The 23,090-nt window shown below is 42.9% G+C and overlaps 1 protein-coding gene across 1 annotated transcript; it reads right to left on the bottom strand.

The window, feature by feature from the left end:
• Positions 1-9,977: 9,977 nt before the first annotated feature.
• On the bottom strand, positions 9,978-22,718 carry FAM240B (family with sequence similarity 240 member B). Its single transcript, XM_058565421.1, has 2 exons — positions 22,576-22,718; positions 9,978-10,714 (listed from the first exon to the last, which is right to left on the bottom strand). Exons 1-2 carry the CDS (start codon positions 22,716-22,718, stop codon positions 10,621-10,623), a joined length of 237 nt encoding a protein of 78 aa, XP_058421404.1. The 3' UTR covers positions 9,978-10,620.
• Between the last annotated feature and the right edge of the window lie 372 nt (positions 22,719-23,090).

Genomic DNA, 23,090 nt, shown 5'->3' with positions numbered 1-23,090 from the left:
CATCTCTTATGAGTCACAGGACATTCTGAATGCAAGCCTTCTCTGTTATATATGATAAAACACCACTTTCACTCCAAGGCCTGACTCCTTATTCTCCCAAATGATATACCCAGATGAACCAAGTTTCCAATTTTAAAGTATACCATGTACCTTTTCTCATGTGATCCTTCCAAAATTCCTATGAAGTAGAATTATTGCCCCCATCCTGAGGGTGAGGAAATCGGTGCTTATGGAGGTTAGCTGACGTGCCTAGTAAGTGGCAGACCTGAGATTAGTTCTCAGATCAGCCTGACTCCAGAGCCCACGCACTTAATCCCTAGGCTCTGCTAGTAACAACTTTGTGTTTGAGCCTTGGTCATAGTCCCAGCAAGCAACACTTGAAAAGCAGATTTGTGGATTTCTGTTCCTTTGTTAATCACTCTCCCACCCACTACTCAACACAGGACAGGTACACATTAACTGTTGACTGCTAAGTATTAAATATTTACTCAAAAATACTGTGAATTTAATCCTGGGACAAGTCTTGGAAGAGAAATATTATCAGGCTACACTTGATAAAAAGTTAGCTCTAGTTAACCTCTTTTATTTTTTTCAGCCAAGTTTTAACACCCAAACTCAATCACTTGGCATGGTCCTCTGAATCATAAGACTTGACATGGGAAAGATCAAAGGTGAGAATTCAAGCGACATCTTCTGTGTCCCCCACGTGTCCACTCAGCATCACAGGGTCCCTGCCCCGGGTTGCATTTGGGAGCACTTGGCTGACTACATGTGGTAAAAAGGACAAGAGTGATGTCAGACTCATGGTGTTTCGTCCTATGTTCAATGTATGTCAGACACAGGACAGCGAAAAATAGAGGGATGGAAAAGGAATACCCAACAAGTGCTAACCAAAGAAAGCTGGGGTAGAAATATTAGTATTAGAATAACTCTAAACTCTGTGATTTCTTTGTTACACACAACAAACATTTCCAACCCCACCTGCCAGCCGCTCAGTCTTCGGCATTCATCCAGGCTACCAGTCCTTGCATTCTATTTATTTTCAAGTGGTCTTGTAAGAAAGCGTAAGGTTCTTCCCTTCTGCTTGTGGGTAAAGAAGGGCAATGCCTGGTGGTGAGCTGGACACTCTTCTAGTGCAAGGCTGATGAGAGAAGTTTCAGCTTTGACCTGACCTTGAGGCGTCACCATTGATTCTGAGGTTTTGCACCAAGACTAATTTCTCTTGAATCCTGGCTCTATTCTCAGCTATATTTATGACCAAATCCTCAGAGTCAGATCTTTTGTGTTAAATTAACCTCTGGCAGGAAGAGAGGCATGTGTCAGTTGACCTAGAAAGAGGGATGGATCCTGAAGGCTCCACTACTGATGGAGGGCAGACTGCTGGGACAGATGTCTGGAGGTGCCACTGCGGGCCTCGCACAGTGGACCCTCCCAGCAACACAGGGGGCCTGCAAAGAAGTGAACTCTGCTGAAGAAAAGTTAGTTGCTTGGACTTAAAAAGTTCAGTTTGCTCCTCCTCTCCCTCTTATTTAAACTAGAGAAAAAGGTGAAAAGAGTAAGTACAGAGAAACAGAGAGTGGAGGGAGGGAAAGAATCGGTGTCTAAAATGCTGATCCTTTGAAGACATCCGATCAGTTTCCAGGACTGGCCTCCCTTGCAGCTCCCTCAACTTCCTGTGCTGTGGGGCCTCTGGGGAGCAGCTCTGTGAGGGAGCTGTCCTTGGCGTCGTACTCCTCTGGGTACTTTGAACTTTTGTCTTACTGTGGGTGTGTGATACTGTTTGAATTTTTAATATACAGAAATAAACGAGCAACTGCCCAACATCTGTTTAGTGCTCTGGGGTGACAGGGACACTTTCCTAGACATCAGTCAGCCCAGAGCAAGGGGGAAACTTCTCTCCTGTCTTTGCTATGGGGCAGGGGTCCCAAACCTCCACTGCTCCAACACCACAGACACAATTTTTACCAATATGTGAATATGTATACACTTCTATTAAGATTCTACCAGAATCTCAATCAGGTTTTCCCAATATGAATATGTAAACATATTCATTAAGCATTTTTAAAAAGCCTTTTACCCATTGTCTAATTGCCACATAGTAGGAGGTGCTGGAGGTGAGAAAAGACTGAAAAGACTCATTCCAGTTGGGGTGAAGTAAAGGAGGCTTCCCCCAGCCCAAGGCTTCTGAGAAGCTGGCCTGCGCCACTGAGGATGGATAGGTTTTTAAGGAACCAGCCTGTATTTATTGCACTGGGGTGCCGCCTGGGCATCAAGGAGATCTCTGAAGAGATGAGAATTTTCTCCCTGGGACGAACTGTAGCGTACTTTAGGACCAACCGAAAACAAACGATGTTTAGAATATTGAGCCCTTGGCGGAAGTTCACAGGCAGGGGTGACTGACAGGTTAAGATCACCACCACAGGAAGTGTCCTTCTGAGATGCAGTGCAATCATAAACAGTCCACTCTCTTGCCTACCTGCCTCTTGCTCTCCTAGGCCCAAGAGAGTGGGATGTGTGGGATCTAGAATGTTCCACATCTCCATTTACTCCAGTTACTCCAGTGTGCACCATTCTAATCAAAACTTTCATTTTGAATGTCAACATTTCTGAGACTGTGAATTCCAAAGGTACAAAAAGAGAAAAGGAAAAAAATGTCCTGAATCACAGTCCCGAGCAAACCTCAGCTGAGAAGAGCAGCTCCTCCGGCAGCTGCACTGTGACCACAGTTTACACCTGAAAAACCGCAGTGGGCACTAAAGCCAGTGTGGAGGCCAGCAGTCAAGGTGACCTTGGCTCCCAGCTGATTCATTTGATCTTGTTGCTTAAACCACACCTTTCTACTATCGCCTCCTCTCAACAGGCCTCCTGCCACATCAGCAAGCAGTGGAGCCCGATCTGCTCACTGCCCCCTGAGGGTTGTACGTGGGGTATAGACACAGGGGCAAATAGAATGTAGGGGACCTTGCATTTGGTCAAGAAGACAAGTGTCCTCAGAAGAGGCAAGAATGGAAAAAGTACATTGTAGACTTGAATGCTGAAACATTACTAGCTGACATTTATTGCAGACTTCTGATGTTTCAGGAGCTGTTCAGACACTTTGCTTCTGTGATCTTCACAGCAGCACCAAGAGGTAGGAACTTGAGCAGTGAGGGAACTGAGGCTCGGACAGGTTCAGGGACTTGCCTAAGGTCTCCAGTGCGGAAGGTGCAGGCTGGGACTCTCACCTGGCAGCCTGGGGGCTTTGGAGAGTCTTGATGCATATAAGCATGCTAATTAGCCTGAGGAGTTCAGCAGTAAACCTGGAAAAATAAAGCTATTTATAGCTCTTCAGAGTTTCTCACACTTAGTTCTAACAATGAGCCCCCTTGCCTACACCTCCCCCTGCCTTTTTAAATGAGGTTATGATTCCCCAGAACATAGAAGGAAGTGAGCCAAGGTCCCTGTGGCCATCTTGGTGCAGGCGTTGGGGGAGCTTCTCTTCCCAGCTCAGCTGCTGACACGGTTGTCTCAGAGCACACCCGTCTCTGGCCAGGCTCCCGGCAAGTGTCCTGCCCAGGATCAGTTACTGCGGCCAGACAGCTGGGCGGGATCGCTAGGTGCCACGTAGTCAGGGCCCTGGGGCTGGTGCCTGTGTACTGGGGCCCAGAGAAGGACTTTTTTTTTTCCCCTTATTCAGATTTTTTTTAATTACAAGAGAGAAAGACAACTGCAGTGATTTGAGAAAAAACAAAAGGAAAGAGTGTCTATGTATATCAGCTCAAGAAATCAAAGGATCTAGGGGATAAAGCTGGCTCCAGATCTGAGTCCAGGGACTAAAATAAAGTCTCTCTGCGTCTTCCCATCTCTCAGCTTTGCCTTGCTGTGTGTTGTCTTCATTCTTGGGCAGCAGGCTCCCTGCGGTGACTGACAGCAGGTCCAGGCTCCATCAGCTGTACTTCTGGCAGACCCTATAGCTCCAGCCCAGGCCCAGGCCCTGGCACTTCCTGGACCCATTTGGGTCATGGGCCATCCCTGGGCCAATCTCTGGCATGTCTTTGATTGGCCAGGCTTGTGTCACAGGCCTAGGGGTAGGGTTAGCCCTCCCTTTACCACGGAAGGTGAGTTGGAGAGGTGCATCTCTCCCTGCCCCCATTGTAGTCTGTTTTATAAGGGAAAAGGGGGAATGGATGCTGGTCAGGCAACACAACAGCCCCAGCGTGAGGGGGTTGCTGTGAGCCAGGAGTGTCTACTCTGGATCATCCTCCCGCAGAACAGTTCCACTCCCTAGAGTTTATCCTAAGCAGATAATCGGACAGACACAAAAAAACATATACATATATATGATGTTCATTGAAATGTTGCTTATCATAGTGAAAAAGTAGAAGTCTGTCAAAAGGGAGTTTTTTAAATAAACTATTCATATCCAAATGCTATGCAGCCTAAAAAAAAGAGGATGTAGATCTGTAATTATCAATTTTAAGATGTCCAGAGCATATTGTTGTTTTGTTTTTTTTTTTTTTTTTTGGTGAGGAAGATCAGCCCTGAGTTAACATCCATGCCAATCCTCCTCTTTTTGCTGAGGAAGACGCGCTGAGCTAACATCTGTGCAGATCTTTCTCCACTTTATGTGGGACGCCACCACAGCATGGCCTGACAAGCAGTGCGTTGGTGCACACCTGGGATCCGAACCTGGGCCGCCAGCAGTGGAGTGTGCGCACTTAACCGCTACGCCATGGGGCCAGCCCCCAGAACGTATTGTTGAATGGAAAAACAGGTTACAAAAATCATTTGTGGTAAGATTACACTTTTGGAAAATTATTTATCTTTTTGAGTCTACAGGAATGGAGAGAACTCGCTAGTTTTCAAAATCTTAGCATGCTTTTGGCTGCGTGGTGGACTTTGGGTAATTTTTACAAGCTTTTTACTTTCCTGAATTTTTACCACCAACATGTATATTTTGAGTGCAGTTTTTCATTATTTTTAGAGAAATCTCTTATTATTTTCTCAGCTAACGTAAGGTTTCCGGCGTGGGAGAATCCCACTGTTTCACCTCAGAATCTGTATGTTCTCAAGGAGCACGCTGGCGAGGAGACTGAGGAGACTGCCTGGAGCCCCATTCTTCTCCCGTCCCAGCCGTGGCCGTGGGGAGGCCTGGCTGTGTGCATCAGTGTGCACAGGGCATCAGTGTTCCTGGTGTTCGGGTAAGGCGGCCCGGTGCTGTCAGAAGTCCTCCGATTGACCCAGTGGTCTTTGAGCACTGCCCATCTTGTCTGAACACCTAGGACAGTAAATCTTTTCTGACCAGTGTCCCTGCCTCTCTCCCCTCCTCCCTGTGTGCAATGTCTCTGGCAGCAAAGCCTCCAAGTGCCATTGTGTCTCCTTGCTGGGCGCATGAATTTTTGCTTGTCTGCACCAAAAACAGCCTGGAGGGTGGGCGCTCTTCACAATTTTACCATTAAATTGCTTTGTGAAAGGAGCTACTTTCTGCTTTAACTTCTTCTGTCACTGACACTGAATCATTTGTCGAAAGGACTAAAGGACCTTTTGTTGCTACTCATTGTGGATCGTAAATAAAGCTGTGGTTTAAATTCAGTAGAGCCTTTTTGAGCAGCTGAGCTCACCTCTAAGTTGGTTCGATTCAAAATTTTGCCATTTTTCAGTCTACGTTTCACACAAGGTTATTGAAGGAAATATGCTAATTAATTTTGAAATAAAAAGCTGGAAGTGTAAAGGTGTTTACCTTGAGTCGTGGCATAAGGCAAATGGCCATGTTCTTCCCTGGATTTCATCACGCAGACCACACTCTTATTTGTACTTGCACTCACCTTGAATGGAGTGGAGGATCACATAGGGCGTCTATGTTCCAAATTGAGCTGTTTGGATAATCATAGTTCTAACAAAGACAATCTCTCACATCTGTAGAGTGCATTCTCTACCCTGATGCCAGGGTTGTTTCCCTCAGTTACTAAGACAAGTTCTTAGCAAGTTACTGCCCTGCTTAAAAACCTTTGATGAGCCTCCATTGCCTTTGTGATTAAATCCAAACTCCTTAGGCAGCATTTCAAGGGCCTTCCCATTTAACACCAACCTCCCTCTCCTTTCCCTCCATCCACTCCCCATGCTGACGGCGCAGCTGATTCCCATAGAGGATGGTCTTCCCTCTCCTTCAAGGCTTGATCTCATCCTCTCTGTGAGACCTCCGTGCCTTCCCCCAGGCTGGGCCCCCATAGCACCTAATAAGTCCTTCTTACGGCCTTCTCATCTGACTCAGTTTCCCCATCTCTTTGTTGAAATATAATTGACAAATAGCAATTGTATGTATTTAGGATGTACAAGTGATGTTTTAATACACATATACTTTGTGAAATGGTTACCAAAATCAAGCTAATTGGCACTTCCATCACCTCACATAACTACCTTTATTTGTGTGCTGAGAAAACACTTCCAGTCTACTCTCTTAGCAAATTTCAAGTATACAATACAGTGTTATTAACTATAGTGGTTGCCAGGGGCTTGGGAGTGGGGGATATGGGGAAATGTACAAAGTTTCATTTGTGCATGATGACTAAATTCTGAAGATCTAATGTACAACCTGGAGACCAACTCAGTTTTAACTGTTTGTCTTCTCCACTAGGTCCAGCTCCCTCTGGGGGAGCTGTTCCCAAGTCTGGCTAAGCATCAGAATCTCCTGGGCAGCTTGATAAAAATAGAAAATTCCTGAGCCCCACACCAGACCAACAGATTAGAATCTCAGGGAGGGGAGCCCAGGGATCTATACATTTAAAAAATTTTCCAGGTGATTCCGACCAGCAAGTGGGCTTGGTAACCACGCCCCAGGATGAGGCATGCATTTTCAGTGGGCCCAGCCCAGTGATAGCAAGAGGTGGAACAAGGCAGAGAGCTGAGGTGCACCGAGGGCTTGCTTTGTGCCAGGCCCTGCTCTAGGAGCTTTCACGCGTATCATTTAGTCTCAACCTTCTAGAGAAACAGATGCTAGTGCCCATTACTACAGACGAGGAAACCACAGCTCAGGGGGTTAGGCCCTCATCCAAGGTCCCCCCTGGTAATGGAACCAGCTCTGCTATCTCTTTATGCTCATATTGTTATCGAATATAAAGACATGTTCGTTTACCCACTGCACAGGAGGGCCAAAAACTGGAAACGCCTGGCTTGTGGCAAGGAAAGAGGTTTATTATTGAAAAGCAGCCAGATGAGGAGATGTGAGTTAGAACTCAGATCCACCTCCTAGAAGGGAAAAAGGTAGGGGTTTTTGTCTGGGGTTTAACGTAGGAGAGGGGGAGCATGTGGCCTTGCTTGCTGGTGCCTTCCCACCAGCCTGCATTTGGCCTTGAAGACTGAATTTCTTTTCTGTTGACTGGACTTTTCTGATTAGTTTTCACCTTCAGCCTGCGTTTGGCCCTGTGAGGCTGAATCTTGATGTCTGGACCCTGACTTCCTGGGAAAGACAGCTCACACATATACTAAGGAGGGACAGAAAGACCTGGTTAGTTTGAAGCAACAGTTGATTATGCTGAATATGCACAGCTGCAGTTAGCAAAGCTTATCTCAAAGTTTTTTGCTCTAGGGAAGATTTTTTAACTTCTTTGTTCTTGGTTTCATTATTTTACTTAACTCGTGTTAATTAAATATTTGTTATAATAAATTCACATCTATATTTTTAGAATCTCCATGCTTTGCTCCTGTACATTCAATCAACCTGTAAGATCCGTCCACTCTATCCGTTCATCTCCATTCTCTGTCACGTAGACCTGGGAAACAACCTCCTAATTCATCTTCCACCATCTCCTGCCGTCTCCCCGCTAATCCATTTGCCCAGCTGCAGCCAAGTGATCATTTAAACTCACAAATCTACCAAAGCCACTCTGCTTATGGTACCTGTCAGCACATATAAGCTTTTCATTTTTACATAGAGAAATATGTCTATTTTTTCCTTTAAAGCTTCAGTTTTCAGACTTGATAATGGGTGTTTAAGCAAGCCTTCCCTGCCCTCCAGATTTCTAATGCAAACAACAGTCCAGGGGGAAAGTTCTACAGTGTATGGAGAGTTTATACATATTGATGTAGAAAGGCAAACCTTAGAAAAATGGGCAATAGGTCTGAGTAAGCAATTCACAGATGAGGAAATTAAGCTAATAAACAAACAAATGAAAAGAAACCCCAATCACTAGTGGTCAAAGAAACAAAGTGATGCCACTGTACACCCTGAGACTAGAAAAACATGAAAAACGGCCATGACACTTATTGCTGACAGTGAGGTGGGGAGGAGGGCACTCTCGTAAACTGCTGGTTCAAACGGGAATTCCGCCAGCCTTTCTGGAAAGCACTGTAGTAACATTTTAAAAGTAGGAACTGTAATACTGTTTGTTCTAATGTCCCATTCCTGGGGCTCTATCTATTTTCCACCACAAAACCACTAGTATAAAGAAATTGTGGACAAGAGCATTTACTGCTGCATTGTTTACATGGCAAAAACCTGGAAATTGCACAACTGTCCATCTCTAAAAGAATTGTTTGCTTTATTATGGAACATCCACATGATGGTATCATATGATCCCATTAAAAATGTGAAGTGGGGCTAAATTGACCTGGGAGCATTTGTATGAGGTGCGGTTGAGTGAGGAAAGCAAGACGCAGAAAAGCGTGATATGATCCTATTTTGTAAAACGTCAGCACACGAACACATGCACACAAAGCCCTTTAGATGTAGAGCGTGTGTGTGAGTGTATGTGTGAATGGGTGAGTGTGTAAGTGTGTGTGTGTCTGTAATGGCTTTGTGAACACAGAGAAAACTGCAGGAGGACTCACAGCAGGTTATGAGCATGGGTTAGGGCTGCTGATGGTAGGGAGTGGAGGAAAAGGGAGGGAGCAAGCCAAGAGAGTAAGGACAAGGGAGAAAAGGTTGATAACAACTGTAATCAATCATATCAGCATGTATTATATGATCATATTTATGCACTTATATAAAATTATAGATTTGGATGTCCGTATATTACAAAATCTGAAAAAATTAAAAATGCAAATCTAGTCAGTTCATTCCTCTTCCTAAAACCTGTGAATGGCTCCCTGATTCCTGTGGATCAATCCAGAATCTTTAGCCTGGGCTCCAGAGGTCCTGCCCACCTCTCCACCCTCCTACCGAACAGCTCCCTCCTCATTCTGTGTCACAGACACATTTCTAGTTCTTCACCTTGCCATGGACACCCAGTCTTCCTCTGCCCTGCAGCCCTCCTGCTCCTCTTTAGTTCTTCACATGCTGTTGCTCTCTGCCCAGGGCGTCCCCCCTTCCTATTTTCCTGGATGACTCTTGTGATTTTTGTAGGTCTCAGCTTAAATGTCAGTTCTCAGGAGGCTTTCTCTGACCCACAGACGTGGTGAGGTATCCCAATATTTATTCCCATAGTTCTCTGTCCTTGCTAAAATTCTATTTTATTATGAGCCTGTTTTCTCACACTTTGCTTGGATTTTCCCAGCTGTAGTTTACTGCTCATGTGTTGCATCCAAATTGGATAAGAGCCCATGGCAGGGACGTGAGCACTGTACCCTGGATCTCAGAACTGTGGGGACGTGGTTTCAGCCATGACGAGCCCTGCCAGTTTTCCAGGGGCAGCAGTTTATGCCACCATGTGGCATCCGTGAGGGCTGCGATGCCCACCCCAGCACCTCTCAGAAGATCTCCCACCTCGCCCTCTGGGTCCCTCTGGCCATCTGTGTTCCGTGGCTTCCCAGGGCTCCCCACTCTGCTCCTGTCCCCCAGTGAGGAACCCCTGGGCAGAAGAGCCCTAGTTACTGTGACTGGTAGGGTCTCTTCCCCTCTGCACTCATGATCATGCTCTGGGCCCAAGAGGTGGCTACAGTGAGGGTGACTTTAAGTCCCAGAAGGGGGTCCAGGGGCAGCTGGAGCTGAAACCTGCTGTGACATCAGTGAACCAACCAAGACGGGCACGAGGGGGGTGACACAGGGCACACACCAGTGAGGGCACAATAACCAAGTTTATTAAGCATGATTTTGCTCTCACTGCATGTTTCTAATTAAATATGTTTGCAGGAAAAAAAAACCTAATTCATATGAAGAGGGAAAAACTTAGTTCATTTTCAAACCATATTGTTAATAAATTCTTATTTTTTATAATAATTGCTTTATTTCTGTAAGTAGTTGCATTTCCGTATTCACAAAAAGGGGGGACAGGAAGAAAATATTGTATGACTGTTTTTCCAGAAGACCCAGGAAAGCCAGATTCCCACCAAGGTCGTTGCTTAGATAACCTTGTTCTAAGCTTAGATAAAACATTCAGACTTCAAAATGAGAAGAAAATGTGGAAATAAACTACACTACATGGATCTTTGAAACCTGGGGAGTGCTAATTCCAAGAGCTTTTTATATTAAATAACCCGAGCTTCATATCCCACTGGCAGTCATCCTGTCCTCTGTGCAGAGAGGACTGAGCTGGCTAATGACTCCCATTAGCACTGGGGGAGGTTTCACATGTAGATCCCCTCACAAATGGGACAGCAAATAGAGTGTCCTGCTTAGTAAGTCAACATAACTTGGGTGTTAGTTTTTTCTCCTACGAAAGTGCCCTTGGTGCTTGTTGTCTTTGAAGTCCATGAGGCAGGAAGCTCTCAGCCCATGGTGTTTGCCTGCTTTCCCTTCTCATCAGGATTGTCCAGCATCTGCAATCTTTTCTCCAGCCTCTGCTTCCATTCTTCTCTGAGCCTAAGGAGGGGAAACAACACACAGTTAGTGTATTTGTCTCCACATCTGCTGGTCCAGTGAAGATTTTTTTTCCTTCTAAAGAATATTTTTAAAAGAAACATATGACTTTTACAAATTAATGAAGAAGAAAAATCAATAGACAAATGAGCAAAGTCTGTGAATATGTAGTTTTCCCCCAAATTTATTCCTTCCTAAATTGATATGTGGATTCAATGTAATCTCAATCAAAATCACAGCAGGACTTTTCCATAGATACCAACAAGCTGATTCTAAATTTTATATGGAAAGGCAAAAGAAGTAGATTAGCCAACACAATTTTAAAGTAGAAGAAATTTGGAGTACTCATACTACCTGATTTTGAGACTTAATATAAAGCTACCACCATTGAGACAGTGTGGCATTGGTGAAGAAACAGACAAATAGATCAATGGAACAGAATAGAGAATCCAGAAATAAATATGGCAATTGATTTTTGACAAAGAGAAAAGGCAACTCAATGGAGGAAGGATAGTTTTTTTTAACAAATGGTGCTAGAACATACGTCCATATTAAAAAAATGGACTTTGATCCATACCCCACATCTTATACAAAATTAACTCAAAATGGATCATAGATCTAAATGTAAAATGTAAGACTTAGACTTCTAGAAAAAAGCCACAAAATAATATCTTCATGATCTTGGAATAAGGAAAGAATTCTTAGATACAACACAAAAAACATGATTTATAAAAGAAAAGAAAATTCGGGACTTTATCAAAATTAAAAAATTTGCTCTGTGAGAGACACTAGAAAGAGAATAAAAGACAAGCTACAAACAGGGAGAAAATATTTTCAAATCCCACATCTGTTAAGGCACTTGTTTCTAGAACATATAAAGTTTCAAACTCAAAGATAAGAAAAGAAACAACTCAATATGTAATGGGCAAAAATTTGAGCATTTTACCGAAGAAGTTATATGGTTGGCAAATAAACACATAGAATATGTTCAACATAATTAGGAAAATGCAAATCAAAACCACAGTGAGGTACCACTCACCTCACAGAATGACCAAAACAAACAACAAACAAAAAAAACCTCCAAAACCAAAACCAAACAAACAAGAAACCCACCAATAAAAACAAAAACCTCTCACAATAAAATCCAAACCAAGTGTTGGCAAGCATGCTGGGTAACTGGAACTCTCTTACCTTGCTGTGGAAATGCACAATGGTGCAGTCAGTTTGGAAAACAGTCTGGCAGTTTCTTATACAGTCAACCACACATGCACCATACCACCCGATAGTCTCGGTCCTGGGTATTTACTCACGAGAAGGGGAAACTTACGTTCACACAGAAACCTCTATGTGAATGTTTATAGCAGTTTTATTCATAGCCAGCAAAAAGTGGAAATAACCTAAATTTCCTTCAACTGGGGAGTGGGTCACCAAGTTGTGATATGTCCATACAACAGAATAGTACTCAGCAATGAGAAGGAATGGATGATCGATACACGCAAGAATTAATCCCAAATACATTTTGCTAAGTGAAAAAAGCCAGACTCAAGACCACATACTGTGTAATTCATTTATGACATTCTAGAAGAGGCAAAATTACAGAGCAGAGAGCAGTTGCCAGGGCTTGGAAGTTGGCAGAGGAGTTAACCACAGAGGAGCAGCATGAGGGAATTTTTCCAGGTGATGGAGCTGTTCTATATCTTGGTTATGGTGATTACATGACCCTGAGTGTCTGTCAAAATTCCCAGAACTGTACAAACAAAGAACAGAAACTCACGGTGCTTATAAATCAATTAAGACAAAGAAAATCTAGAGTCAAAAGGGCACAGACTATAAATAGGGAGCTCAGAAGAAGAAATCCAGCTGTTTCTTACACATGTGAAAAGATCTCAACCAAACTTGTAATTAATTAAATTCCATTTAAAACAGTAAGATGCCATTTTCACCTGTCAGATTAACAATGATTAAGAATTTGACAACCACAGAGTGCTAGTGATGGTGGAAATTGGCACTTCCATGCTCAGGCTGAGAGTTTAAATTAACACAACCTCTTTGCAAGACAAGGAGGCAATAGCTATCAAAATTTTAAAAGCTCTTAACCTTTGACCTAATATTTTCATTTCTATGAACTTATCCCATAATACTTATCCATGTAGGCAAAAATGTATATACAAGTATACTTATTACAACATTATAAAGCCGGAAAATGAAAAACAACCGAACTCTCCTTTCATGAGATTGGTTAAATATATTGTTGCATCATTGCAATGGAAAAAATTAAAGAAGAACTAAATGTATTGATACAGAAAAACTTCTAAGACAGACTAAATTAAAAAGGCAAGGTGCACAAGAGTGAAGATAGAATAGTCCCATTTGACATAAAAATACAGGATACGTATTCTTTTGCTTATTCAAACTGGAGTTTGGGGGAGAGATATACAAGAAAGTGTGAGCGGCAGTTTTCTCGAGAGGGCAGGCCTCGGAGGTAAGTGAGAAGGAAACTACCTCCTAAATATACACCCTTTTGTCATGCTCGAATTTTAAAAAATATGCACTGGTGTTAGTTTCCTAAGAATAAGAATAACCAAAATGAAAAGATTAGGTAAATGTTTTTATTAGTTTGCTAGAGCTACTGTAACAAAATACCACAGATTAAGTGGCTTAAACAACAGAAATTTATTTTCTCAAGGTCTGGAGGCTGCAGCGTTGGTTTCTCCTGAGACCTCTCTCCTTAGCGTGTAGATGGCTGTCTCCATCGTCCTCACACCGTCTTTCCTCCGTGTGTGCATCCCTGCTGTCTTTCTGTGTGTCCATCTCCTCTTTTTATAAGGGCACCAGTCAGATTGGATTAGGGCCCACCCTAAAGGTCTCATTTTACTACATCACCACTTTTAAAGGTCCTATCTCCAAATATTGTCACATTCTGAGGTCCTGGGAGTTAGGACTTCAACATATGAATTTTGGGGGGACATGATTCAGTTCATAACAATACTAAAGCATAGTAATGCATGCTGTTCCAGGAAGGAATATACAATAAAGAGTAAAGGAAAATTATTGGATTCAAACTTACTTTTTCACTGATATCTGAGTGTGATTATACACTCACCATAAAATGAGTATAATACCTAATACTCTTTCCATACATCAGTCTATTTTCCTTGGAGAGACTCCCAGAGGTGAATAATTTAGAGGGTATAAATATTTTGAAGACTCTAAGCACCCACTACCAAACTGGCTCCTGGAAAATTCTTACTTAAAACTCTGCTCAATTATGGGCCCAAGAAAGAATGGAAAGAATCTGGAGTTGGTCTCTTGTTTGGTGGTGTTTGTTGCTTAAGCACATTAGTAATCAAGGATTGAAAGTTGAAATATTGAGAGAAGAATTAGGACATTGGGAATATTGTTAAGACATTGGTTATCATCCTCTTTCCACCTCAAGTTTAAATAAAAGTGAATGACGTAAAAATATTGTTTGCCTGTTTGAAAGGGGAGATAAGGGCTGGTACTGCTGCCCTCCCGCTGTGGCGGCTGCCTCATACATGGGTCCTTGCACACTTTACTTAAGGAGTGATGACTGACTGAGCTATATGACCTTCTATTGATACCCACCTATTAGTAATTTTCATAGTCATATTTCTTCATTATGGTTATTAAGTATTCATCCTATATTTTAATTTGTAACCAACCTCTCTAACCCGGAGAATATCCAGGCTCACAAGCTCTCCTTGTTAAGCATCTCTGAAAGGTTCCTTAACCAAATCCACCTCCAAAAGTACATGATTTTTGTCACTTGGGATCTTTTAAAGCTCACTAATAAGGGTTACTGCCTGTGTGCTTCACTGAACTTGACGGGCTTCCTAATAGGATATGGATTCCTTCGTTAATTAAAGGGGCTTTCAGTTTTCCTTGGTGTGGTGGGCATGAAAGTGTGCCACTGAGAGATCCTGCTGTTGGGAGCACACATGACTTCCCATCTGCATCTGCCCCAAGCATTCACACCAAGGCCAGACTTCTCTTGGGCTGCTGTCAGCCACTGACTGAGCGTGGCAGAGGTGCTAATAATGCAGGCCCATCTCTGCAAGATGCAGGACTTCTTTAACTGTTGACTTAGACTCCCCACTAGTCTGGCCAAAACTTTATTAGGCCTGCCCTGCCGTCTACCCAATCTCACTTCCTTCCCTTTCTCCTTCATGGAGGTCAGAACTGCATCGCAGTCTGATGACTCTCCTTAACTTGTCTGGCTCCCTCCTAGTGGTATGCTATTAGTTTGTGAGGGCAATTATTAATTTCTTAGGAATTCTGTGAGCTAGTTATTAAACACAGACATTACTAAAAGTAAATTATACATGAGCCAGCCCTGATGGCTTAGTGGTTAAAGTTGGGCGCTCACCGCTTCAGCAGCCAGGGTTCGTTTCCCGGTCTCAGAACCACACCACCTGTCAGTTGCCATGCTGTGGCAGCAGCTCACATAGAAGAACTAGAAGGACTTAAAATTAAGATTGACAACCACGCACTGGGGCTTTGGGGAGGGAAAAAAAAAGTAAATTCTACAAATTTATAATTAATTAAATTATATGAAAAAACAAAGATAACTGTGGAAAATTCATCACTTCCTAATTATTTCACTACATTTTACAATAATCTATGCTCTTCAGGTTATTTAGGTCTCTTATATCTGTATGGCAAAAGTACCATATGGTGGGGTGCTCTGACCATACATCCCTTCTCAACTCACCTCCACTGATGTCACATTGGTAGCTTGGAGTAGACCATGGTGGGAATATTTACATCATGAAAGTTGGCACACTATAATATAAACACTATAAAGGCTTGATTTATTCTTTTGCTCATTGTCTGGACAAAGGATTGTCAATTTGACCACAGGCCAAATCTAAGCACTTGCTTGTGTTTTGTAAATAAAGTTTTATTGGAATACAGCTCTGCCCATTTGTTTGTATATTGTCTAAGGCTGCTTTCACACAACAATGGCGTAGTTGAGTACTTGAAACAAGACCACATGCCTCCCAAAATATTTACTACCTTGTCCTTTATAGAAAATATTTGTTGACCCCTTGTCTAGACTTAAGAAAGTGATGGAGAAAATCCTTTTTTTTTTTTTTGTGAGGAAGATCAGCCCTCAGCTAACATCTGCCAATCCTCCTCTTTTTTTGCTGAGGAAGACTGGCCCTGGGCTAACATCTGTGCCCACTTCCTCTACTTTATATGGGACACTGCCACAGCATGGCTTGACAAGCAGTGTGTCGGTGCATGCCCGGGATCTGAACCTGGGCCACCAGCAGTGGAGCGTATGCACTTAACCGCTACGCCATGGGGCCAGCCCTGGAGAAAATCTTAATAATGCAGATTAAACTTAGAAGTGTGCTGTGTCTGTAGCTATTACATTGTGAATAGCAAAAAAAAAAAAAAAAAAAAAAATTGTGGAAATATTCTTCCAGTACTAGAAAATTATTATCTTTAATGATCTAACTTATTTTCTGAATTAGATAGTAATTAAGCATTTATTTGTCAAATCATTGTTGAATTGCAAGCATAGGTTGGCTATACATAAAAGAGGTTGACAAAAACCAATAAAAGCATACTGTGAGAATCAGTTGGCTATGTGGAATTTATAATAAAGAGCATTGTGTATTTTCTTATTGCAGGCATCCCTCTTTATCCTCAGGGTTTATGTTCCAAGACCCCCAGTGCATGCCTGAAACCAGCGATAGTACTGAACCCTGTGTATACCATGTTTTCTCCTATACATACACACCTATGATAGAGTTTAATTTATAAATTAGGCACAGTAAGAGATTAACAACAATAACTAATAATAAAGTAGAACAATTATAACAATATACTGTAACAAAAGTTACCATAGATTTTAGCAACCTCTGCATATGATTCTTTCCTTTCCTAATTAAGTTGAGAACTTTCGTCTTTTCACTTGAAGGAAGCGCTTTATGGCTTCTCTTTGGCATCTGCCAATGGCCAGCATCACTACTTTTGTGCTTTGGGTCCATTATTAAGTAAAATAAGTGTTATCTGAACACAAACACCGTGATACTGCAACAGTCGATCTGAGATGGCTACTAAGTGACTAACGAGCAGGTAGTGTATAAGGTGTGGATCCACTGGACAAAGGGATGATTCATGTCCTGGGCGGGACAGAGTGGGACGGCGTGAGATTTCATCATGCTACTCAGAATGGTGTGCAATTTAAAACTTATGAATTATTTCTGGAATTTTCCATTTAATATTTTTGGACTGAGGTTGACCGCAGGTAACTGAAACTGAGGAAAGTGAAACCGCAGCTAAGGGGAGTTACTGTATTTGTAAATTGTGTACTACACATCCTTTACACCAGTACCATTTATAATAAAACGTATGAATGTACGTGTATGCATTTTTTTCTGCAGAGAGCCAATTGTTATATATTTAAAGCACAGTACAACATCTTCCTCATTTTTCTTGCACAGGTGCTTCCCCCAATAAATCTCACACCCATCTAATCTGGCCTTGCCCTCTGCTTCTTGGAGGACCCGAATTAACCCATTTGGAATGATGAATTTATTCTAGGAACAGAATTTAGGAATCTGGGGTTTATGACATATTTATTCACTTTTTATAGCAGCTATATCACTATTTATTGTCAGATGGTGAAGGATTCAGGGCTCCATCTACCCAAGTTCCCTTTAAACTCTGTTTTATGAATATTTAGATTGTTTGCCGTCCCTTTCTGATCAATATCTTTCATCACTGTGTTGCTTCCATTTATATTCAGGTTCTCAGTAAATCGGTGAATACAAGTGCATATATGGACTTTTATTTTGTAGTAAGAAAGGGCAATATGAGGAAGATAACGCTTGAAAATTGAAGTGCAGACTCATACAGCAGAGGAGCAATACGACTAGCACTAAGGGAACATTCTTTCCTTAAGCTTAGAAATATTGACCTCACTTTTCAAGTGGAGACCAAAAAATGTTTACTGTTTATTGTTTCAGATTCATCTGATTTGTGGAGGAATTGTAGTTAATATCTAGGAACACAGATTCTCCTTGATAGGTATGCAGTTTGACTAGACAGCAGGATGTTTTTTGTGGGGTCCTTAAGCCGGAATCATAATGTCTTTACTGGGAAACAGTGAAGATCAGCTGGGAACATAATTAGGTTTTTTTCTATCATGTTTTAGGCACTAAATATATGTGTCAGTTTAGGTCCTCCAAGAAGCAGATTTGGAGGAATCACCCATGAAAAATAAACTGAAGTGGTAAGGGACAGCCTTCAGACTTCCATGCTGGTCTGATGCCTGTGAAAGGAGAGAGGGAAGGAAGGAGTGACTGCGTTGGAAGAGCCCCACACCTAGCACAGTTCTGAGAAAGCTTGGGCTGGGCCTATGGGGAGTCCCTGAGCAAAGGCTGCCCGCCAAAGGAGGCCTGGCACGCAGGGATTGCCCAGGACTGGTCCCACTGCCGTGTTTGTCATGGGATAGGAGTAGTTGGGATAAGTGTGGCTTCAGCTCGGATGCAACAGCTGATCCAGAAGGCAGCAGCTGGAGCTCTCATCACTTGTGCTCCCAGTACAGGTGGTCTTGAAGGAGCTCTGAGCAGAGCACTTCTGCGGCTACCCCAATATGTAATGAAGAGCAGTGGAGTAATAATCCATCACCAGGAGGTTATAGTTTCCTGAGCTCCTGATGTCCCCTTTCAGATCTCAGTGCTCTAATCTTAATCTCTGTACTTTTGTTTCAATATGAAAGGTCAGATGATGATTTTGCTGCTCCTGCTCCTGTGTAGGAACACACATGCCTTTGCAGTATTTTCTCGTTTGCAAGGAGAGATGGGCCGGGTCCTGGTTTCCCTGTGACCTGCAGCTCGCTGGCTGGCTCTCGTCATGGTCAGGTCAATCACTCAGCACCGGCTGGCGGCCTCGGCATGCCCATCTGATCAACTTAGTCTACTAGCCGCATTCCCCATCCCGCAGTTTGAATGAAAAATCTAAATAAAATTTTTCTCGCTGGTTATTCTTTGTAGACTAAGTCTTATCTTATAAAAACTTTGAATAATGATTTCATCTGACTGGGAGGTTTATGAGTTGGATATTTGTTGCCCGCAGCTGAAAGCATCCTGAACGACACAGTTGATAAGCAGGAATCAGAACAGAGGGAGGTGAGTGGTTGTGGGGTGAGGCTTCTAAACCCCTCTTCCCACTCAAGTCCACCAGACTTAGTGTCGACCTGGCACTGTGAGTTCTGCTAAATTCTGAAGAGGTAATTTGAAGACTGTTCTTGCAGTAAACCATTATTTTTTCATATAAACACTGTACAGTTTCTCAGTTATAGTTACAGGCTGGCATTTAGACTTAGACGTCCGTATAACTTATCATGTAAACTGAGTAGTTTTGAAAATTAAAGGGAGTGCAATCCAGAATTATAATGGAATGATAGGCGTCCCCCTGGCGTGTTCCAACAAAGCAAGAGGTTTGGTCATCGTGCCTATACTGCACTTGACTTTTCTCAAATTGCCTCAATCAGTTATTTGCAGGTTGCAACTCCTCCAGGGGGCCAAACCCACCCCTGCTCTGTTGCTTCTTTCTGGCCAGACCCAGAGAGAGTAAGGGGTTTCCAGCCCTGGAGCCTTGTGCTCTCACCTCTAGGGCCTCTGCCAGGTACATCAGTTACCAGGGTGAATGGATTCTCTGCAGTTCTGGCTGCCTTCCTCCCGGTCAGTGAACCTGCAGGTGAGTGCTAATGCGCATGCCCATGGCAAAACACCTGTTTCCACTCACCCAGCTTTGGCTCAAGTTCTTGCCAGTCAGCGAGGCAGAGAGAGAGGAATAAGGCAATACTGGCTTTGTCCTATCAGCAAAGAGGTTGGTGGAAAATTTGAGGTTTTTGTCTTCTACTGTTCACTTAGAACATTTCTTGATTGCATAGTGACTTGAGTCTGCCTTTTACAACTGGAGGGTAGAAAAAAAGAGTGAGTGTTACATGTGTGTTGGGCACATGTGCTTGTGTATAGTGGAGTGTGGAGAGGCATAGCCCACAGGGCTGGAATAGTGACCTGTGGGTTCACAACAGTCATTGGTCTGCAAGTGTACGCTGGAAGATTATTCTGTTAGGACAGCATTTCAAACTTTGCTCAGATCAGCAGGATTTGAACAAATGTTCCAACATTCTGATTTTGGTTTGAAAACATCTGGTTCATCTGAGATATATGTGGATGTGTTTTTTGTTTTATTTTTTAGCAAAAATAATAAAACCACTAGGTTTTCATTCATTGTTTACCAAATTAAGAAGACTTTGGGGTTTTATTCACAGTTGTTAAGGGCAAAAGCTCTAGTAAGTGTGACAAGAATAGAGGTGGGACCACAGGATGCTGCCTCTGCTCCTTGGCTCCAGTGATCTTCCTCTGCTCCCAAGCAGTGCAGCGGCTCTGTCCACATCTTTAAACACTTATTTGGGGGACACAATGATGAAATGTTTCATGATAAGCACATTTTGAAGATTTATTCTCTTGGCTATAGAAGGAAGAAAAAACTGTTCCAAACTTTGAAGGGGGTCATTTCTGGGGTACACGGGAGCCTGGAGAATTAATGCATTTGTTCTACGGACTATTTGCAATTGGTTTCCTTTTTTTATAACTTTTTTTTCCTAATTACAAAATGGCACAGTATCATTGTAGAAACTTTGGAAAAAATAGGAGAGCACATACATACAAAATCTGCCATCCTACCAGCCGAAATAACCTTAATATCTCTGTATTTTCTGCTAATGTTTTTCCTTTACATATAGATAGATCATATATGTATTTTGACAAAAATCAAATCATATTGCAAATTTTGCTTTTAATTCTGCAACCCAGGGCTTCTGGAAAGGAGGACGCAGTACAGAGCCCGTGCTCGGATCTGCATCCCGGCGAGCTTGTGGGCCGGGCCTAGGGGAAGACGCCGGCGGGGCCCACACAACTGACTCTCCTGGCTCCCCTGGAATCTGCAGGACTGGATGCTTCAACATGTGACTCCTCCAGCATGTAGAAAAACTGGTTTTGCTTGCTGGACAACCAGGAATGTAGCTGGAATGATGCCAGAGCTCTTCTCTGGGTATGGAGGGAGGTTATTTCCCCTCAGGGGCTTAGGAGAGGTTTTTAGAAGTTAATATTGGTTCAACACATGTGAATTACACGTGTGTTCATCTCAGAAACATGGAGGCATAGTGCCTTGCTGGCTGGCAGAACACACAGCTGCCACCTGGGAGTGGACATCTTAGCAAACAGACAACCTGCTGGGCTGTTCCCATTTTAGGGATGGAGAATCCAGACAGTCCCTGAAGAGTTGAGCTGGTCTGTCTGCTCCAAGGCACTGCACGTGTGAGGGCAGGACTGACCCTTTCAGCGACGTGGACACATGTGACTCGTCTTCTCAGAGAAGGAAATGTTCCCCTCTCAGCAGACGCCTTTGGCTAGAACAATAAGCTCACTTGCCAGTGAGGGGAAGACCACATTATCCTTCCTCCAAGAATCTAAATATGTATCATCTCAGACTGGGCTCTTTCACACTTACATATATCTGTTGACCTAACCCTGAAATTTAGTGTGACTTCATGTGCTGGGGATGACAACAGAGGCAGGGTAAGGAAGAGATATTTTCAGTTTATCAAAATATAAATAACAGAACTTCATTTTTGTTACATAAAAAAAGCCTCATTCATATCTATAAGTCATTGGTTCTCAGTCAGGGGTGACTTTGCGCTCCAGGGGATCTTTGGCCAAGTTAGATTGTTTTCACTTGTCACAGTGGGGGAGAGGAGTCCTACTGGTATCTCATGTTTTTTATTATTTTTCTCTTTTTCTGAGGACAGTCATCCCTGAGCTAACATCCATGCCAATCCTCCTCTTTTGTTTTTGCTGAGGAAGACTGGCCCTGGGCTAACATCTGTGCCCATCTTACTCCACTTTATATGGGATGCTGCCACAGCATGGCCTCCCAAGCTGTGCGTCGGTGCGTACCAGGGATCTGAACCCGGGCTGCCAGCAGCGGAGTGTGTGCACTTAACCACTATGCCACGGGGCCGGCCCCTGGTATCTCATGTTTTGAAGGAGGCTGCTAAACATCTTGCAAAGCACAGGACAGCCCCTGCAAGAAAGAATTATAAGGCCCTAAATGTCAATAGTGCTGAGGTTGAGAAACCCTGGTATAGATGGTGGCAAGTCTGAACTAGTGGATGAATTAGTCATGTCTTTAATTTTCTATATTTTATCATGTTTTGACATCTTAAAAAGCTTGGTGGCCAGGAAAAAATGCCCTTCCCAGGGCTAGCCCTTTCTTAGAGATAGCAAAGGGCTTGGCTGCGAGCATGTCAACCAATCCAAAGTCTGTGGCCCCAGCCACCTCCTTATCTAACTCTCACACAGGAAGCCATAATTCCCCTGCCCAAAATCATCCCAGGGCCAGACATCTCAAGACCATGTCTGCAGCCCAAAGCCTTTGGAAATTACTCACACTAGCCAATCCTAAGCTGTTTATTCTGCCCTGTCTTGTCTTTTGCTCGGAAACCCCAATAAAGGCTATGGCTTAGACTTTCCCCTTGCTTCTGCCTTTTGCCACCTGACCATAACCTGGTGCTTCCCCTGTGGCCTTGCATGGCATGTGGTGACCCCTTCTCTGAGACCTATGAGGATAATAAACTTCTTCCTTCCAAGCTTCACTCTCCTTCTTCTTGTTGCTACACCAACTTTACCGTACCATATCCAACAATCAGACTCTTAGAACAGTGAGTAATGAAAATAATTCATTCTCCCTGTGTTCACATCTGGTATATTTCTGGGGAAATCTACTTTAAAAAAACAGAAGAGAAGCAATCCACCTACTTTTTCAGGGCGCTCCTTCCCTGACGATCTTCCTCCAGTTCCCGGTAACAAGTCTGTTTGCTAATTTCTTTTTCCCAGAAGCTTTTGAGCTCGTGACAAGTTTCACAGCAGAAGACTTCCCGACGGATGTATTGATTGTTCATCCCCTGAAAAATAGAAGAAAAAATAAGTCCCAGTCCTTCAGATAAAGCCACTCTTCTTTTGAAGTCATGAAAGGTGAGTTTGAATCCAGATACTGTCATTCACACTTTGTGCGACTGTAAACAAACCACACAGTCACTATGATTTTGTTTCCTCAACTGCAAATAGGATAATCATGGTTATGTCAGAAGATATTGTGAAAAATTTTGAAATGAACAAAGATAAAAAAGGGTATCTAGTAACCCTTCCAGATTATCTGATTCTACAAGGGCCTGCCTCTTTCATTGTCTTTGAGCTATTTTACAACTCTGTAAATTATAGAAAAAATATAGTAATGCAAATGATTCTTGAACATAGAGATTCAAATAAATTTT

This window comes from Diceros bicornis, chromosome 22 (genome assembly GCF_020826845.1).
Source record: "Diceros bicornis minor isolate mBicDic1 chromosome 22, mDicBic1.mat.cur, whole genome shotgun sequence".
NCBI classification, from domain to species: domain Eukaryota; kingdom Metazoa; phylum Chordata; class Mammalia; order Perissodactyla; family Rhinocerotidae; genus Diceros; species Diceros bicornis.
The sequence above is the reverse complement of the archived record's forward strand: the minus strand, read 5'-3'. Positions and strand labels throughout refer to the sequence as shown.